The 15,978-nt window shown below is 36.9% G+C and overlaps 1 protein-coding gene across 5 annotated transcripts in view; it reads right to left on the bottom strand.

The window, feature by feature from the left end:
• Nucleotides 1–15,978, bottom strand: part of USP12 (ubiquitin specific peptidase 12) — a 68,544-nt gene that overhangs the window by 21,742 nt on the left and 30,824 nt on the right. For all 5 annotated transcript variants that reach the window (XM_014538643.1, XM_014538645.1, XM_014538648.1 and 2 more), the window contains 2 exons: nt 12,970–13,046; nt 12,776–12,859 (listed from right to left, as the gene is read on the bottom strand). In XM_014538643.1, coding sequence (XP_014394129.1) covers nt 12,776–12,859; nt 12,970–13,046 — 161 coding nt within the window. The remainder of the gene's footprint in view (nt 1–12,775; nt 12,860–12,969; nt 13,047–15,978) is intronic.

Here is a 15,978-nt window from a genome sequence, read left to right on the forward strand (position 1 = left end):
GGGCTAGTGGGAATGCAGACTGCTGAAGCCATTATGGAAAACAGTATGGAGTTTCCTCAAAAAATTAAATATGGAACTGCCATTTGACCAAGTGATTCCACTTCTAGAAATATATCCTAACAAACACGAAACACCAATCAGAAAGAATGTATGCACCCCTATGTTCATAGCAGCACAATTTTTAACTAAGATCTGGAAACAGCCCAAGTGCTCATCAGTAGATGAGTGGATAAAAAAGCTGTGAAATACTATGGAATATTATGCAGCAGTAAAAAAGAACCTCTTATCCTTTGAGACAGGATGGAGGGACCTGCAGAGTAATATGCTAAGCGAAATAAGCCAGTTGGAGAAAGACAAGTTATGAATTTAGTAAGGTAGCAGGATACAAAATTAATACCCCAAAATTGATGGTATTTTTATACATCAATAATGAATTCTCAGAAAGAGAAACTAAATCCCATTTAAGATTGCAACAAAAAACATTAAGATACTTAGGAATAAACTTAACCAAGGAGGTAAAAGACTTGTACTTAGAAAACAGCAGGACATGAAAAAAGACATAGAGGAAGATATAAACAAGTGGGAGAATATACTGTGTTCATGGATTGGTAGAATTAACATTATTAAAATGTCCATACTACCCAAAGCAATCTACAGATTCAATATAAACCCTATAAAATACCAACAGCATATTTCATAGATCAAGAACAAAAACTCCAAAAATTTATATGTTACCAAAAAAGACCCCAAATAGCCACAGTTATGTTGAATAAGAAGAATAAAGTTGGAGGGATCACAATACCAGATAGCAAGTTAATGCTATAAAGCCATCATAATCAAAACAGCCTGGTACTGGTACAAAAACAAGCATATAGATGAATGGAACAGGACACAGACCCCAGAAATTGACCCAAGCCATTACGCTCAACTAATATTTGACAAAGAAGGCAAGAACATACAATGGATCAAGACAGTGTCTTCAATAAATGGTGCTGGGAAAATTGGACAGGTACATGCAAAAAATGAAACTAGACCACCAACTTACACCATACACAAGAATAAACTCAAAATGGATAAAAGACTTAAATGTAAGTCATGAAACCATAAAAATCCTAGAAGAAACCATAAGCAGCAAAATCTCAGATATTTCTAGTAACACTATGTTTACTGATACATCTCCTAGGGCAAAGGAAACTAACAAGAAAATAAATACATGCAACTATATCAAAATAAAAAGCTTCTGCACAGCAAAAGAAACCATCAACAAAATGAAAAGGGAGCCCACTATATGGGAGAACAAATTTGGCAATGATACATCTGATAAAGGATCAATATACAAAATATATAAGGAACTCATACAACTTAACAAAAGGAAGACAAACAATCCAATAAAAAAATGGGCAAAGAACCTAAATAAAAACTTCTCCAAAGTGGACATACAAATGGCCAAGAGACATATGAAAAATGCTCAAAGTCACTGATCATCAGAGAGATGCAAATTAAAACGACAATGAGATATCACCTCATACCTGTCAGAATGGCTACCATCAACAAATCAACAAATGACAAGTACTGGCGAGGATGTGGAGAAAAGGGAACCCTGGTACACTGCTAGTGGGAATGCAGACTGCTGAAGCCATTATGGAAAACAGTATGGAGTTTCCTCAAAAAATTAAATATGGAACTGCCATTTGACCAAGTGATTCCACTTCTAGAAATATATCCTAACAAACACGAAACACCAATCAGAAAGAATGTATGCACCCCTATGTTCATAGCAGCACAATTTTTAACTAAGATCTGGAAACAGCCCAAGTGCTCATCAGTAGATGAGTGGATAAAAAAGCTGTGAAATACTATGGAATATTATGCAGCAGTAAAAAAGAACCTCTTATCCTTTGAGACAGGATGGAGGGACCTGCAGAGTAATATGCTAAGCGAAATAAGCCAGTTGGAGAAAGACAAGTATCACATGATCTCACTCATATGTGGAATCTAATGAACAAAATAAACTGATGAACAAAATAGATCCAGAGAGACATAGAAGCATAGAACAGATTGCGGAAAAGTATTGAAAGTAGGAATCATAAAGTCTTGTTTGAAAGAACTCAGCTTCATAAGCCTACAGTATTTACTTATCATACCAAACTGTATATCTTAAGTAATACATGATCAACGTCCTTCCCCTCCCCACTTCCCTCTATGATTCAACAGTTTGGAGGATGGCTGGGCGGGAAGTTATCAACCAAAGAACTTGTATGCATGTATGTATAACCCATGGACACAGACAACAGGATAGTGATGGCTTGGGGCAGGCTAGAAGGGGTTAATGGGGGGGAAGAAAGGGGGTAATATGTAATACTTTCAACAATAAAGATTTAATTTAAAAAATTTAGGGAAATCCTCACTCTTCAACAATAGGAAATGTTGAAATATATTACATTATAAACATAACAATATTATACAACTTGAAACAATGATGGTGAAAGTTTCTAAATGGCATTGGAAAATACTTCTTGAATGTAAAAAAAGACATGAAATTTTATATCCAGTAATAAATCCAACTTCATATACATCAGACCCATGTAGAGTTGCTAAAACAAGTTATTCTTTAAAAATTTCCAGTAGAACATAGATCCAGAAGAATTTTCTCAGCATTATACAAATAACTTAGATGTTGGACAAACTGCTTAAAAAAAAAAACACCACACAATTTATCAAAACTGAAAATAAGAATACAAAAATCTAAATACTACAGTATCTATTTGTAACTAACCCCTCTCCCCTTCAAAAGAAACAATCTGACCAAAGAGCATCACTGGGGAATTCTATCAAACATTTAAGAAAGAAAGAAAATGTATCTTATATAAACTGTTGAATAAAAGGAGAAGGGAATGATCCCCAACTCATATTTACAGTCAGCATAAACCCAGTACCAAAATCTGACAAAGGTATTACACGAAAATAAAATCACAGACTGATATCCCTCACTAGATATCATATATGTGAAAATCATTAACAAAACATTAGCAAATTGGATCCAGCAACATATAAACCCCACTTGGTGATGATGTTACACTAAATGAATGGATGCGTTCTCCCTCAGGTTCTTTCTAAAAATCAGTAACTGTAAAAATAACATGGACAGATTCCTTTATATTCCTAAAGTAATAAAGTAATAAATATGGAAGAGGCATTTAAAATTACTACAGCATATTCTTCCTTCTAAAGAGAAGCATCCTCACCCCAACGTAAATTCTCCAGAAACTTACGCTGAATCAATAATGTGATTTTTCAAAACAAGCATGTCCTCTTCCAACCTAATCAAAGTATTTTCCATGAGATAGGAATGAGTTGACAACAGGTATTATTTTCTTAGTAAGAATTTACTGTCCACATTATATACCAGGTTACAAACTCAAATGACTGCAGCCCCTATAATAAAAGGTGGTGAGACTATGGTGAGGGGTGAGCACAACCTCCCCAATTTGGGTCCTACTGGGAGATTTATCCAGGCAGTGCTCCAGGGCAGACTGAGGGAAGGTGAGGAAGCCCGGGAAGGGGCGGAAGCCGGGGAAGGGGAGAAAACTGGGGAAAGGGTAGATCACACACAGAATACCACAGAGGGCAGGCCCCCCCAGTCCCACAGGGGAACCCTGGACTGAATTTCTCTCAACCACAGCAATGATAGCTGGGCTTTCATATTCTATTCTCCACATGTCAGTCAGAGATGAAAGAAATTCCCAGAAACTGCCTTCTGCAGTAGCCCAAGGGGAGTCCTCCAAAGAAGAACCAGAAGTGAAAGCAAGCCAGCAGAGCAGGAGGGGCAGGAGAACTGACAGTGTCTGCACCCAGTCCTAACTAGAACACCAAGGACTCAACTGCAGGCAACTGAGGCAGCGCATGGTGGAATGCAGGCCCAGTGCTGTCTGCTGTTTTGATTTTTTCAAGAATAGTGAGAAACCATATTTTTAAAGTACTATTTTCCATTTGTATAAACTGTGTGAGCCAAGCAAAGAGGTCTATAGACTGAATTTGGCCCAGGGGGCACAGTTTGCAAACGGTGACACAGAGATATTTAATATCCCAGAACAGGCACATAAAAATTTACTACATACTGTTAGTAGAGGTCTTAATCACGCAGAAAAGCTTAAAATTATACAGACATAAAATTCCACTCTCTCATAAACTGTAATGTCAACAAGGACTAACTGGGGCAAATTGGGCTGAGGAATGAGAAAGGAATATGATGCTATGATTTGGTATGAGGAGGACTCTGAGGAGTCAGACAAGACAGAACCTGATCCCCAGCCTGTGTTATAAGTGAAGGGCAGGTCAGTGGATGGATGAGGTCCATGGAGTGCCCCAACCACAGGTGGAACAAAATACTGAGCACTATCTAGAGTTGCTACCAGGTACGCAGCATCAACCTGTCAAAACAGAAAGACCCAGAGAACCACAAACACAGGTCAGATTCAGGAGAATTCTAATAGGGTGGGGTCAGAGGGCTATGGTCTGAATGTGCCCCACCCCCAAAATTCATGTTGAAATCCAAAAGCCCAATGTGATGGTTTTAGTAAGTGAGGCCTTTGGGAGGTGCTTAGTTATGAGGGTGTAGTCCTCATGAATGGGACTCGTGTGTATGAGAGATGAGGCACCAGACAGGTTGCTGGTACCCCCCTACCATGTGAGGACACAGTGAGAGAACACCAGCTATGAACCAGGAAGAGGGTCTTCACCAGAACAAGACCATGCTGGCATCTTGACCTTGGACTTCCCAGCCTCCAGAACTGTGAGAAAGAAATTTCTGTTGTTTATAATGCACCCAGTTCATGGTGTTTTGTTAGAGCAGCCTGGAATGGACGAAGATGAAGTGTGTGCAAGGGTAGTTCGGGATGTGGACTAAAGTAAGGCAAATTCCCATTGCTGAAAAGATCCTGACTTGATGCTTACTATGTAAGACCTGGACACAGAGGATTAAGATATGGATCCAGTTACAAAAATGGAGCAAAAGGGAAGGACATGACTGCAGGAATAGAGAGAATCTCAATTACGAGATCTAGGACAGAGAGAGATGGACATGTGGACATGACAACTTGATGCTGAGTCACCTGGGCATTGCAGAGTCTTCTTCAATGCCTCATAAGGACAGGTTTGGTCCTAGAAGTGGGCTAAGCCAAATATGGAATCAAGGGATAGCACAAATAAAGAGAAAGGAAGCATGTGTAGGCAAGGAGTCAGTCAGGCTGGCTTAGCTCCCAGTCCACGGTTATTCATCATCAGAGTGAGAGAGGAGCAACAGAAATATTGCTCTTTAAAATCTCGGCATCATTCCCACCACAAGGCCCAGAGGACAGGGTAGCACTAACTGAAACAAAGCCATCAAATCTTTTCTCATTCCAGTTCCCCAGGGACAGCCTCCACTTTCTCCCTGTGCTCTGTCCTCCTGCTAGACAAAGGTCAATGACTGTTACATCCCATTTACCAAACTGGTATTTTTCCTGGACTGTGCTATATACACAGTTAAGTAGGTATGCTGTACAAAAGGAGTCTATGTGCAAATAAATTCTGGAAAAAGCTAGATAAAAGAAATTTTTTTCTGTTATGTGAGTCTTCTCAGAGTCTACAATATGAATCATAAATAACTATCAGGAAATTTTATTATACAGCAAATTCATTTAATCACAGAAAACTTATTTTAGGGCATATTAAAAACATGTGCAGAAATCGTTCTTCAGTGTTTCCAAATTCAATCTTTTTAAAGACACTGTCTTTATATTAATTCAAACATATTTCATGAATGAAAGTCAAACTTTACATGGTTATTTATTGTTGTAAAAACACATAACATAAACTTTACCATCTTAATCCTGTTTTTATTACCCTTACCTGAGAATATGTTATTTACTTATTTATTTATGTTTTAAGAGAGGAAGGGAGAAGAAAGAAACATCAATGTGAGAGAGATACATGGATCAGCTGCGTCCCATACGCACCCAGACTGGGGATGGAGCCCTCAACCTAGGTATGTGCCCTGACCAGGAATTGAACCCATAACCTTTTGGTATATAGAACGACACTCCAACCGAGTCACCCAGCCAGGGCCCATCTTAATCCTTTTTAAGTGTGCAGTACAGTAATGTTAGATACACGTATTATTATGCAATAGATCTCAAAAACTTTTTCATCTTGCAAACTGAAACTAGGCCTCCTGTACAACCCACATTCCTCTTCCCCAGACTCTGGGAATCACCACTTTACTTCCTGTTTCTAAGAATTTGACTACTTTAGATTCTTCATAAAACTGGAATCATACAGAATGTCTTTTTGTGACTGGCTTATTTCACTTAGCATAATGCACTCAAGGTTCATCCATGTTGTAGCATGTGACAGGATTTCCTTCCTTTATAAGGCTGAATAATAATCCCATTGTATGTGCATACCACATTTTCTTTATCCACTCATCTGTCAAGGGACATTTTAAGTTGTTTTCACCACTTGGTTAGTGTGAATAGTGTAGCAAAAAACCTGGGAGTACACATTTCTTTGAAATCCTGTTTTCTATTCTTCTGGATCTATACCCAGAAGTAGCCCTGCTGAATCATATGGTAATTTTATTTAATTTTTGAGGTTCCTCTACACTGTTTTCCCTAACTGTGGCACCATTTTACATTCCCACCAGCAGTGCACAAGGGTTCCAATTTCTCCACATCCTCACCAATACTTATTTCCTCTCTCTCCTCTCTCTTTCTCTCTTTTATTGTGGCCATCCTAACTGTGAGAAGTGATATCTTACTGTGGTTTAATTTGCATTTCCCTGATGATTAGTGGTGTTGAGCATCTTTTCATATACTTGTTGGCCATTTGTGCATCTTCTTTGGAGAAATGTCTATTCAAGTCTTTGCCCATTTTGTAATTGAGTGATTTGGTTTTTTGTTGCTGAACTATAGGACTTCTTTCTGTATTTTGGATATTAATCTCTTATCAGATATCTGGTTCTTAAATGTTTCCTCCCATTCTGTGAATACTCTGCAAATATTTTCTCCCATTCATTACTTTTCACTCTTATTGCTTCCTTTGTTGTGCACAAGTTTTTCAGTTTGACGTAGTCCCATTTGTCTACTTTTGCTTTGTTGCTTGTGCTGTTGGCGTCATATTCAAGAAATTATTGTCACATTCAATGTCATGAAGCTTTCCCCCTATTTTTGTTTCTATAAGTTTTATAGTTTTAAGTCTCATGTTTAGGTGTTAAATCCATTTAGACTTAATTTTTGTATATGCTATAGGGTAAGGGTGCAGCTTCATTTTTTTGCATGCAGATACCCAGTTTTCCCAGCACCACTTGTTGAAGAGACTATCCTTTCCCTATTGTGTAGTCTTGGCACGCTTGTTGAAGATCATTTGACAATAAAGTGAGGGTTTATTTCTGGGCTCTTTATTCTGTTCCATTGGTCTACATATCTTTATGCTAGTACCACACTGTTTTGTTGTTGTTAATCCTCACCCAAGGATATTTTTCTGTTGTTTTTTTGTTTGTTTGTTTGTTTGTGTTTTTGAGAATGGAAGGGAGAAGAGGGGAGAAAGGGAGGGAGAAAAGGAGGGGAAAAGAAGAAAAGGGGAAGAGAAAGACAGAGACAGAGAGACAGAGACATCGATGTGAGAGACGCATCAATTGGTTACCTCCCACACGCTCCCTGACCAGGGCCTGGGGACCAAACCTGCAACTCAGGTACATGCCCTTGACTGGAAATTGAACCCGAGACCCCTCAGTGCTCAGGCCGATGCCTCAACCACTGACCCACACCGAGCAGGGCAGTACCATACTGTTTTGATTACAGTAGCTTTGTAACATGTATTTAAAAAATCAGGAGGTATGAGCCCTCCAGCTTTTTCTTTCTCAAGATTGTTTGGCTATTCAGAGTCCTTTAAAATTCCCCATATGAATTTTGAATGTTTTTTTTCTATTTAAAAAAAATGCCAATGCGATTTTGATAGGTATTGCATTGAATCTATAGATTGCTTTGGGCAGTATGGCCATTTTAATAATATTGTCTTCTAATTCATGAACAGAGGATATCTTTTCATTTATTTATATGTATCTCCTTTAATTTCTTTCAGCAATATTTCACAGTTTTCACAAGTTTTTCACTTCTTTGTTTAAATTTATCCCTAAGTATTTTTTGATGATTTGTAAATGGGATTTTTTTTTTAAGTTTTTATTGATTTCAGAGAAGAAGGGAGTGGAAGAGAGACAGAAACATCAAACATCTAACAAAACCTTATGCCGAAACCGGTTTGGCTCAGTGGATAGAGCGTCGGCCTGCGGACTGAAAGGTCCCAGGTTCGATTCCGGTCAAGGGCATGTACCTGGGTTGCGGGCACATCCCCAGTAGGAGATGTGCAGGAGGCAGCTGATCGATGTTTCTCTCTCATCGATGTTTCTAACTCTCTATCTCTCTCCCTTCCTCTCTGTAAAAAAATCAATAAAATATATTTAAAAAAAAAACACAAAACAAAACAAAAAAAAAACCTTGTTAGAACTAAAACAAATTCAGCAAAATACAGGATACAAAATCAATACACAAAAATCAGTTTTTGTATATTAACAACGAAAAACCTGAGGCCTAACCAATGTGGCTCAGTGGCTGAGTGTTGACCCATGCACCAAAAGATCACAGGTTTGATTCCTGATCAGGGTACATGCCCAGGTTGCAGGCTTAATCCCCAGTAGGGGCCGTGCAGGAGGCGGTCAATTGATTATTCCTTCTCATCATTGATGTTTCTATCTCTCCCTCTCCTTTCTCTCTCTGAAGTCAATTTTAAAAAAACATATAAAAATATTTAGTGATTTATATATATGTAAGATCATGCCATCTGTGAACAGAGATCATTTTATTTTTACTTTTCAGATTTGGAAGCCTTTTCTTTTCTTTTTTTCTTCCCTAATTGCTCTGGCTAGGACTTCCAATACTGTGCTGTATAAAAGTGACGAGAGCAGGCATCTCTGTCTTCTTCCTGATCTTGGAGGAAAAGCTTTTAGTTTTTGACTGTTGAGTATGATTTTGGTTGTAGGCTTTTCATATATGGCTTTCATTATGTTGAGGTATGTTCCTTCTATTCCTAGTTTTTTAAGTGTTTTTCTCATGAAAGGGTGTTTAATTTTGTCAAATGCTTTTTCTGGCTCCACTAATGATGTGGTTTTTGTCCTTCAACCAAATGGACACATTTTTAAGTCAAATTAATTTTTGTTTCTTTAATAAGAGCTATGATTGTATATTCAATACAATCTTATCCTGAGACCAGAAACTACAGAGTTTTAGAGATGATAGGGATCTTAGAAATCAACTAATCCAACTCAGACCCAAAAAGACTTCTCCAATATCACACTGCAAGGAAGAGTTGATACTCCATCCTAGTGGAAAATACATAATTTTTGTATTGGTGCCTTTCCATGAACTTACACATAATTTATCCTACAATACAAGAAATACTCTAAAATCTGTCTGAAAATATATGGGTGAGGAGGTATGTATACATACAAAATATGTGTATCAAAGCACCAAAACAGTGAAAAAATGGAAACAATCTACATTGTTAGATTTAGAGGATTGGTAGACAGGTATGACCATAAAAAAAAATACTATACAGCTCCTCTTACGACTGATGTTTTCATTGACATGGTTGTAATTCAGTAAGTGAAAAAAGTAACAAAACGGTATGTAAAGTTTGATTCCATTTCAAAAATTATGTGTGTACATATATATGCACTTAAAATATCTAGGATTTATACAAAAATGTAGTGTTTTCATGAATAATAATTCTTATGTGATTTATACTTAGCTATATTTTCTAATTTCTGTACAAAGACAATATATTCCCCATGTAATTTAATAAAAGATTAATATTAAATAATGTAGAAAAATTTCATGTATACATCTTTAAAACAAACAACTTAACCCTGTAGATAATTCCTAATTACTCACTCATGTATGGTTCTTTTGTCATGCTATATGAAGACCAGCTTATGCTCACAGATGGGCTTCCCTCCATTTAATCAATAAAGTTTGAGTTACATTCCTTTTAGTTGACTCTACCTTCCTTAACCAAAAGTCGTAGGCACTTTCTACAACATTTTCAGGATTAATCTAATACATCAGCGCCTATGCCTCTAGTCAAACTTATTTGAAGTATTCCAAACATCTGAAGGGGATACTGAGTAGTCTGTTTTGATTACCTGTGTCCATTACCAAAGCACTTCCCTTACCAATAAATAAAGTCTGTGTCCAAAAAACAAAAATATAATCAATTAAAAATCTAAGTTCTTTCCCTTCCCTTCATGAACATTTCAGTTTAACCATAGTAGGCCCATAAAAGATACACATCTGTGCAGGTAGGGGCATAGAGAAGCCCTCCCCCAGAGTAAGCAACACATCTACATGAGAGAGAATTGTGCATGTATATATATGTGAAGGGGATAAAATTACAACAACAACAAAAAAGACACAGGAGTCAGCTTGTAGGAGCTCTTACTAGCCAAATCAGGGATAATCTGAACATGAAAAGAAATAAAAATGGTAATGGATCATAACCCACTGGGAAAAAAATGGAATCTTTTGAGTTCATGCTGAGATTTCAAAAAACAAAAACAAAAAAAAATTAAGTTTAATGAGAAATGGGGATATTTAGAATTTCAAAATACCTTCACAACAAAATATGAATTACAAATGGGAAAAAGCACAGATTACAGTGAGAATTCTGGGAGACATCACCATAATCAAGAGTTCAAAGACAACAGCATCAGTAATGGAGTGTGAAGAAAACAGTTAATACATCAGCCCTCACACAGTCCTCGGAAGAAAGATCTGCATGCAAAGATGGTCCACTGTTAACTGCTGGGAACTTGGATTTAGAGCAAGCAAGTCAAACTCAAAGGCTAACACGGGCCAAATAAACAAGTTTTAAGTTTAGGTGGGCCGCAAAAAAACAAAAGCTTCAATTTTCATAGAAATGTAGGTTTATTTCAATAGAGACATGCTGAATACAAAGGGCTGAAATAAATGAGTAATCATTAACATAAAATAATAGAACATTTTAATAAAATTAGTATTTTTTCTTTAACATTAACTTACCAGACACTGAATAACTGCACAATTTAATAAGCGTAATGCAAATAAACCTACTTTTCTTGTTCTCCGAAAGTGAAATACTTCCTATTGTGCACCCCAAACAAGTCAGTACAAGACTAGTGACATGGCAATCGGCTGCTAAAATATTCACTGCTAGCATTAGTGGAGAGAAATGGTGCGCCTGCACTTAAGATGCGTAAGAGAATTGAATGCAACACAATTATAGTAATCAGTCATTAGTGAATGTTGTAGTTTGTTATTAATAATTATGTATAATAGGATATTATAAAAATTAAGTTATGAAATTTTTATTAAAACATTTCTTATAAGCCATTATACTGTCTGGGCCACAAAAATATTCGTTGTGGGCCACATGCGGCCCGTGGGCTGCGAGTTTGACATGCTTGATTTAGAGTAGTCCCACTATAACCTAAATGAGAAGGGTGTTTCAATGTGAAATTGTTCAGACAAACAATATGGTTTATGCAGAACACTGGAGGGGTTAAGTGTGTCTTCAGTGTGACTCCTCTAGGACAAAACTCTTGGGAGCTTGCCTAGCTTTCCTTGCTGAATGTGCTTTGTCACCTTCCCCTGTAATAAATCTTAGCTGTGAACATGATTGTTATGCTGAGTCTTTCTAGCAATAGCAACTACCAAATCCAGGAATGGTCTTGGGAAAACCCAACAGAAGACAAATCAAAACCGGGTGCTACATAATAGGATACAATAAGAAGAATACAGCATCACTTCTGTAAGATTCCCCACCCCAAATACATAACCTGAACCAAATTTTACAAAACATGAGATAAACCCAAAGAGGAACTTTCTACGTAATTACTAATCTGCAATTTTGAAAAGTGCCAAGATTATTAAAGTCAGGAAAAGACTAAGGAACAGTTCCAAATGTGAAAGACTAAAGGGACGTGAATACTAAATGCAATGTGTGATACTGGACTGGATCCTCTTTTCTCAAAAGGGCATTATTGGGACAGCTGGTGATACTAAAGTCAGATCTACAATAACAGTCACATGTCAGCGTTACTTTTCCTGACTTGGATGGATAAGGTACATAGGAAAATTTCCCTATTGGTAGGAAATAGCTACTAAAATGTCCAGGATCATGAAATCACACCAGGACCTTAGTTTCAAATGGTTTAGTGTATAAAGGCATTCTTGCTACTCTTCTTGCAACTTTTCTCTGAGTCTGAGATTGTTTAAAAATACAGAGTAAAATAACAAGGATGATGATGTGGGTACCATTCCTTGGTACCCACGCCCATCTTTAGAATGACGTACTAAGTGACGATACAAAGTCCTGTGTAGGAATTGCAGAAACTAGGGTGGGGCTGAAAAAAGACCCTTTTCCCTCACCAAGAAAAAAGTTTACATAATCAAGAAAGCTTCTAAGCCAAATACTTTAACTGTACTGGCTCATGATTATTGAACAATCATTAAGTGCAGAAAAATCACTGAGGTTAGAGTTGATTATCATTTATCTAGTAAATTACTTAATAAGTCTTAACTGTTGGTGATAAAATTAAGAATTTTTATTCAGTGTAAATTTCCATAGATCACTTTCAGCTAGAAAAGCCCATCTACAACATGCACTGCTAAAGAATCACTGAAAAATTCCAAAAACACGAAATTACCGCTTGTGTGCTTCCTGTTTGCTGCGACATTCTTCACAGTAGTATTTATATTCACTGCATAGAGTTTCTGTGTTGCTAAAACCCCTGTGTAAAATTCAAAATAAATTTATTTTGTCTATACCAGAAAATCATGTATTCATTTAGAAATACTCTAAAGATATTCATTAAAATTCATGATGAATAACTACACTTACCTTAAACAGTGAGTAATTGATGTATTTTGTTCCACATCAACAGAAAGGTCTAAAAAATCTTCATCTTTGCTGCTTATCTGTAAAAATAGGAAATTACCTTTGATTTTTTTCAAATATCAGTAAACCACTATTCCAAAATGATATCATTAAATGCATTCTAATATTAGTAGTAAGTATATGAAGAATCCTTTTTCCCCAAGTTCAAAAGAAAAGGACTTGATTTGGATTATTCAAAAGAACACTGAATAAATAACTCTCATTGCCTGTGAATGATTCTCTTACTGGCAAAGGCTAGTATGATATGAAATGCCATTATTTTCCAAAGTCTTGGTGTTACTGTAAAGCATGAAACAACCTGTACCATATGCACCAATTCTTAAAAACATAAGCAGGCCAAGAATGAATGAGAATGCTTGGCAAAGGACATGATACCTGTATTGTTTTACCATTTAAGAAAATAATTTAGCCCAAAATGCCAAATCCCAATCTTCATTTATGACCTTTTATATCTCAAAAAAAAATCTAATATAAAATTCTGTTTGACTTATGGGCAAATCGCCTTATAAAAATGGTTATTACTTATTCATTTGAATTGGATTAGACCAGAACTTCTGACATCAATTTTCCTTGCTATTTCCTCCTTCAGTGACTTCATGAAGTCCAAGGTGACCATACAATAGGAGAAAAGTCTGACTCAGTTCCGCTGTGTCTCTCACCCACAATGACTATACACCCAATCCAGTAAATGCTTTTCTGTTTCAATTGCATCGTTATAAGCTCAGAGTCATTACCTTGTGACATTATGTAACTATATATATTAGGTACTTGTGCAAATACTAGTATGAGTAAACAGGAGTATGTGTATGCACTGCAAGCTAACTCACCTGGGTCTTGAAAGATTTAGTGAAAAAGAAGGGGGGTGGGAGGGAAGAAGGGGGAAAGGCAAGTAACAGAGGAAAGAGAATATGATGTGTTTAAGAAAAAATAATTAGCCCGGTGTTGTAGGAACGTGGGTAGGGTGGTAAGAGATAGTATGGGAGAGGCAGGATAAAGCCAGATCAGGCAGGGCTGTATATCAGATCAGCTTTGTATCAGATCAGACAGGCCCAAAGAGAAATACAGATGAAGGAGTATGGTGTTTCTCAAAATGAGTTTTGTGGTTCTCAGACACTGCCTCAGGGGTCTTCATCTTAAATTTTCATTTTTATGGCAACATAAAAAATTTGACATAAGGATGCTCTGGATCATCTGGATATATCTGAGTTACTTATGTTTGTGTTCACAATTATTTGTGTTGGTGCCAGGTGATTACTAAGTGGGGCAATACTTAACTTTTAAGTGTTTGTAAACATGTCTGGTTATTGTGGGGCTACTATGTCCCAATATGAGGTCAGACCCGGCATCTGGGAGATACAGGTCTAAAACTAAGTGAACAAGTCTAACTAGGAAATTGCCAGCACAGGTGGTAATGAAATAGAACATAACCCTCCCAATACAGAGTGAGAGGCAGTCCAAAATGAAACTCTGGAGGATACTTACCTTAAAAGGATAAATGAAAGAAGAAAAGCCAAGTAATGAGAGCAAGAAAGAAGCATCACAAAACAGAAGGGGGTGTTGTTACAGAAACCAGCCTCCTACCAACTAGGAGAGTGACAACTGCATCACTAAAATCTGCCATACAAACACTACCTTCTCCAGGAAGCCCATCCGAACCTTCCCAAATGCTTCCCACTGTTACCTGGATTAGGTCTACTGTTCTCTGGCTCCATGGCATCTTGTGTATGGTTCCCTAAACCATACACACTGTACTAGAACTGCCTGACTAGTTGTTGAGCGGACATCAATATCCTATGAGCATCTTGAGACCAGAAATCTTCCCCCAACCTCTACCCATCTTTTACTTGGTATAGCTGGTATTTAAATATTTGTGCAAAACTAAATGAAATTTGGTACTAATGAACATCTCCTGAATCTGCAAAATTACATCGTAGATTATGAGAAAATATTCTCATTTCCCTTAATTCATGGGAGACTATCTACAAATATATTATAGGCCACAGGAGGTCCTAGTGAAGAATGGGTAGACAGATCACTATCTACACATTACAAATCAAATTAATAAATATTAGAGCACTAATAAGGATGGCTGATATAACTTTCTCCCATTTCCCAATATCCCCAGTCTACAAAATAAACTTCTAAGTCCTTAGCAGAGCATCCCAAAGACCTCCACATAGATTCCCAAATCTACCTTGCCAGTCTCACCTATTACATCATTGCTCAACATCCTAGACAAATTCAATTCTTTTCTATCTCAATGAAGAAGGTTGAATTCTATATATCTTCTAACAGAAACCAAATTCTATTATATTAAACATCAAGCAACTGCCAAATTCTCTAATTTACAACTACTATTCCAAATGAAATACTGCTCCAATAATCTGTCAATGTTTCCTGAAGCTTAGAATTCAGTTACGATAAAAAAATTTTTCTTTATAAGATACATCAAAAAACTCATGTTAAAATAATTGAAGTTGAGAAGGAAAGGGGGGAGGGGCAGGCAGAAGAGGATAAAGGGGGTATAAATGATGATGGAAGGAGACGACTTAGGGTGGTAAATACACAATACAACATACAGATGATGTATTATAGAATCGTACATCTGAAACTATATAATTTTATTAACCAATGTCACCCCAATTAATTCAGTAAAAAATTGAATTTGCTTAGATTGAATAAAAATGAGTATTGAATTGAATCCCCAACATCAAACATTGACCATTCAAACCCATTACTGCAATTAACTGATGGTTGCAGCAATGAACAGAGCACAACACCAAAGATACCCTTACTCTACAAAAACATCTTCGCAGGCTGTTAATGTATTTAACCATTCAGTCATACCTCTTTAACTTGATCTGAAAGCAGCTCACCAATACAAATTTATTTAGAAAAGGAAATTTTATTTATTTACTACTACTAGAGGCCCGGTGCACAAAAATTTGTGCA

The sequence above is a fragment of the Myotis brandtii genome, unplaced genomic scaffold (assembly GCF_000412655.1).
Source record: "Myotis brandtii unplaced genomic scaffold, ASM41265v1 scaffold1954, whole genome shotgun sequence".
Lineage (NCBI taxonomy): Eukaryota > Metazoa > Chordata > Mammalia > Chiroptera > Vespertilionidae > Myotis > Myotis brandtii.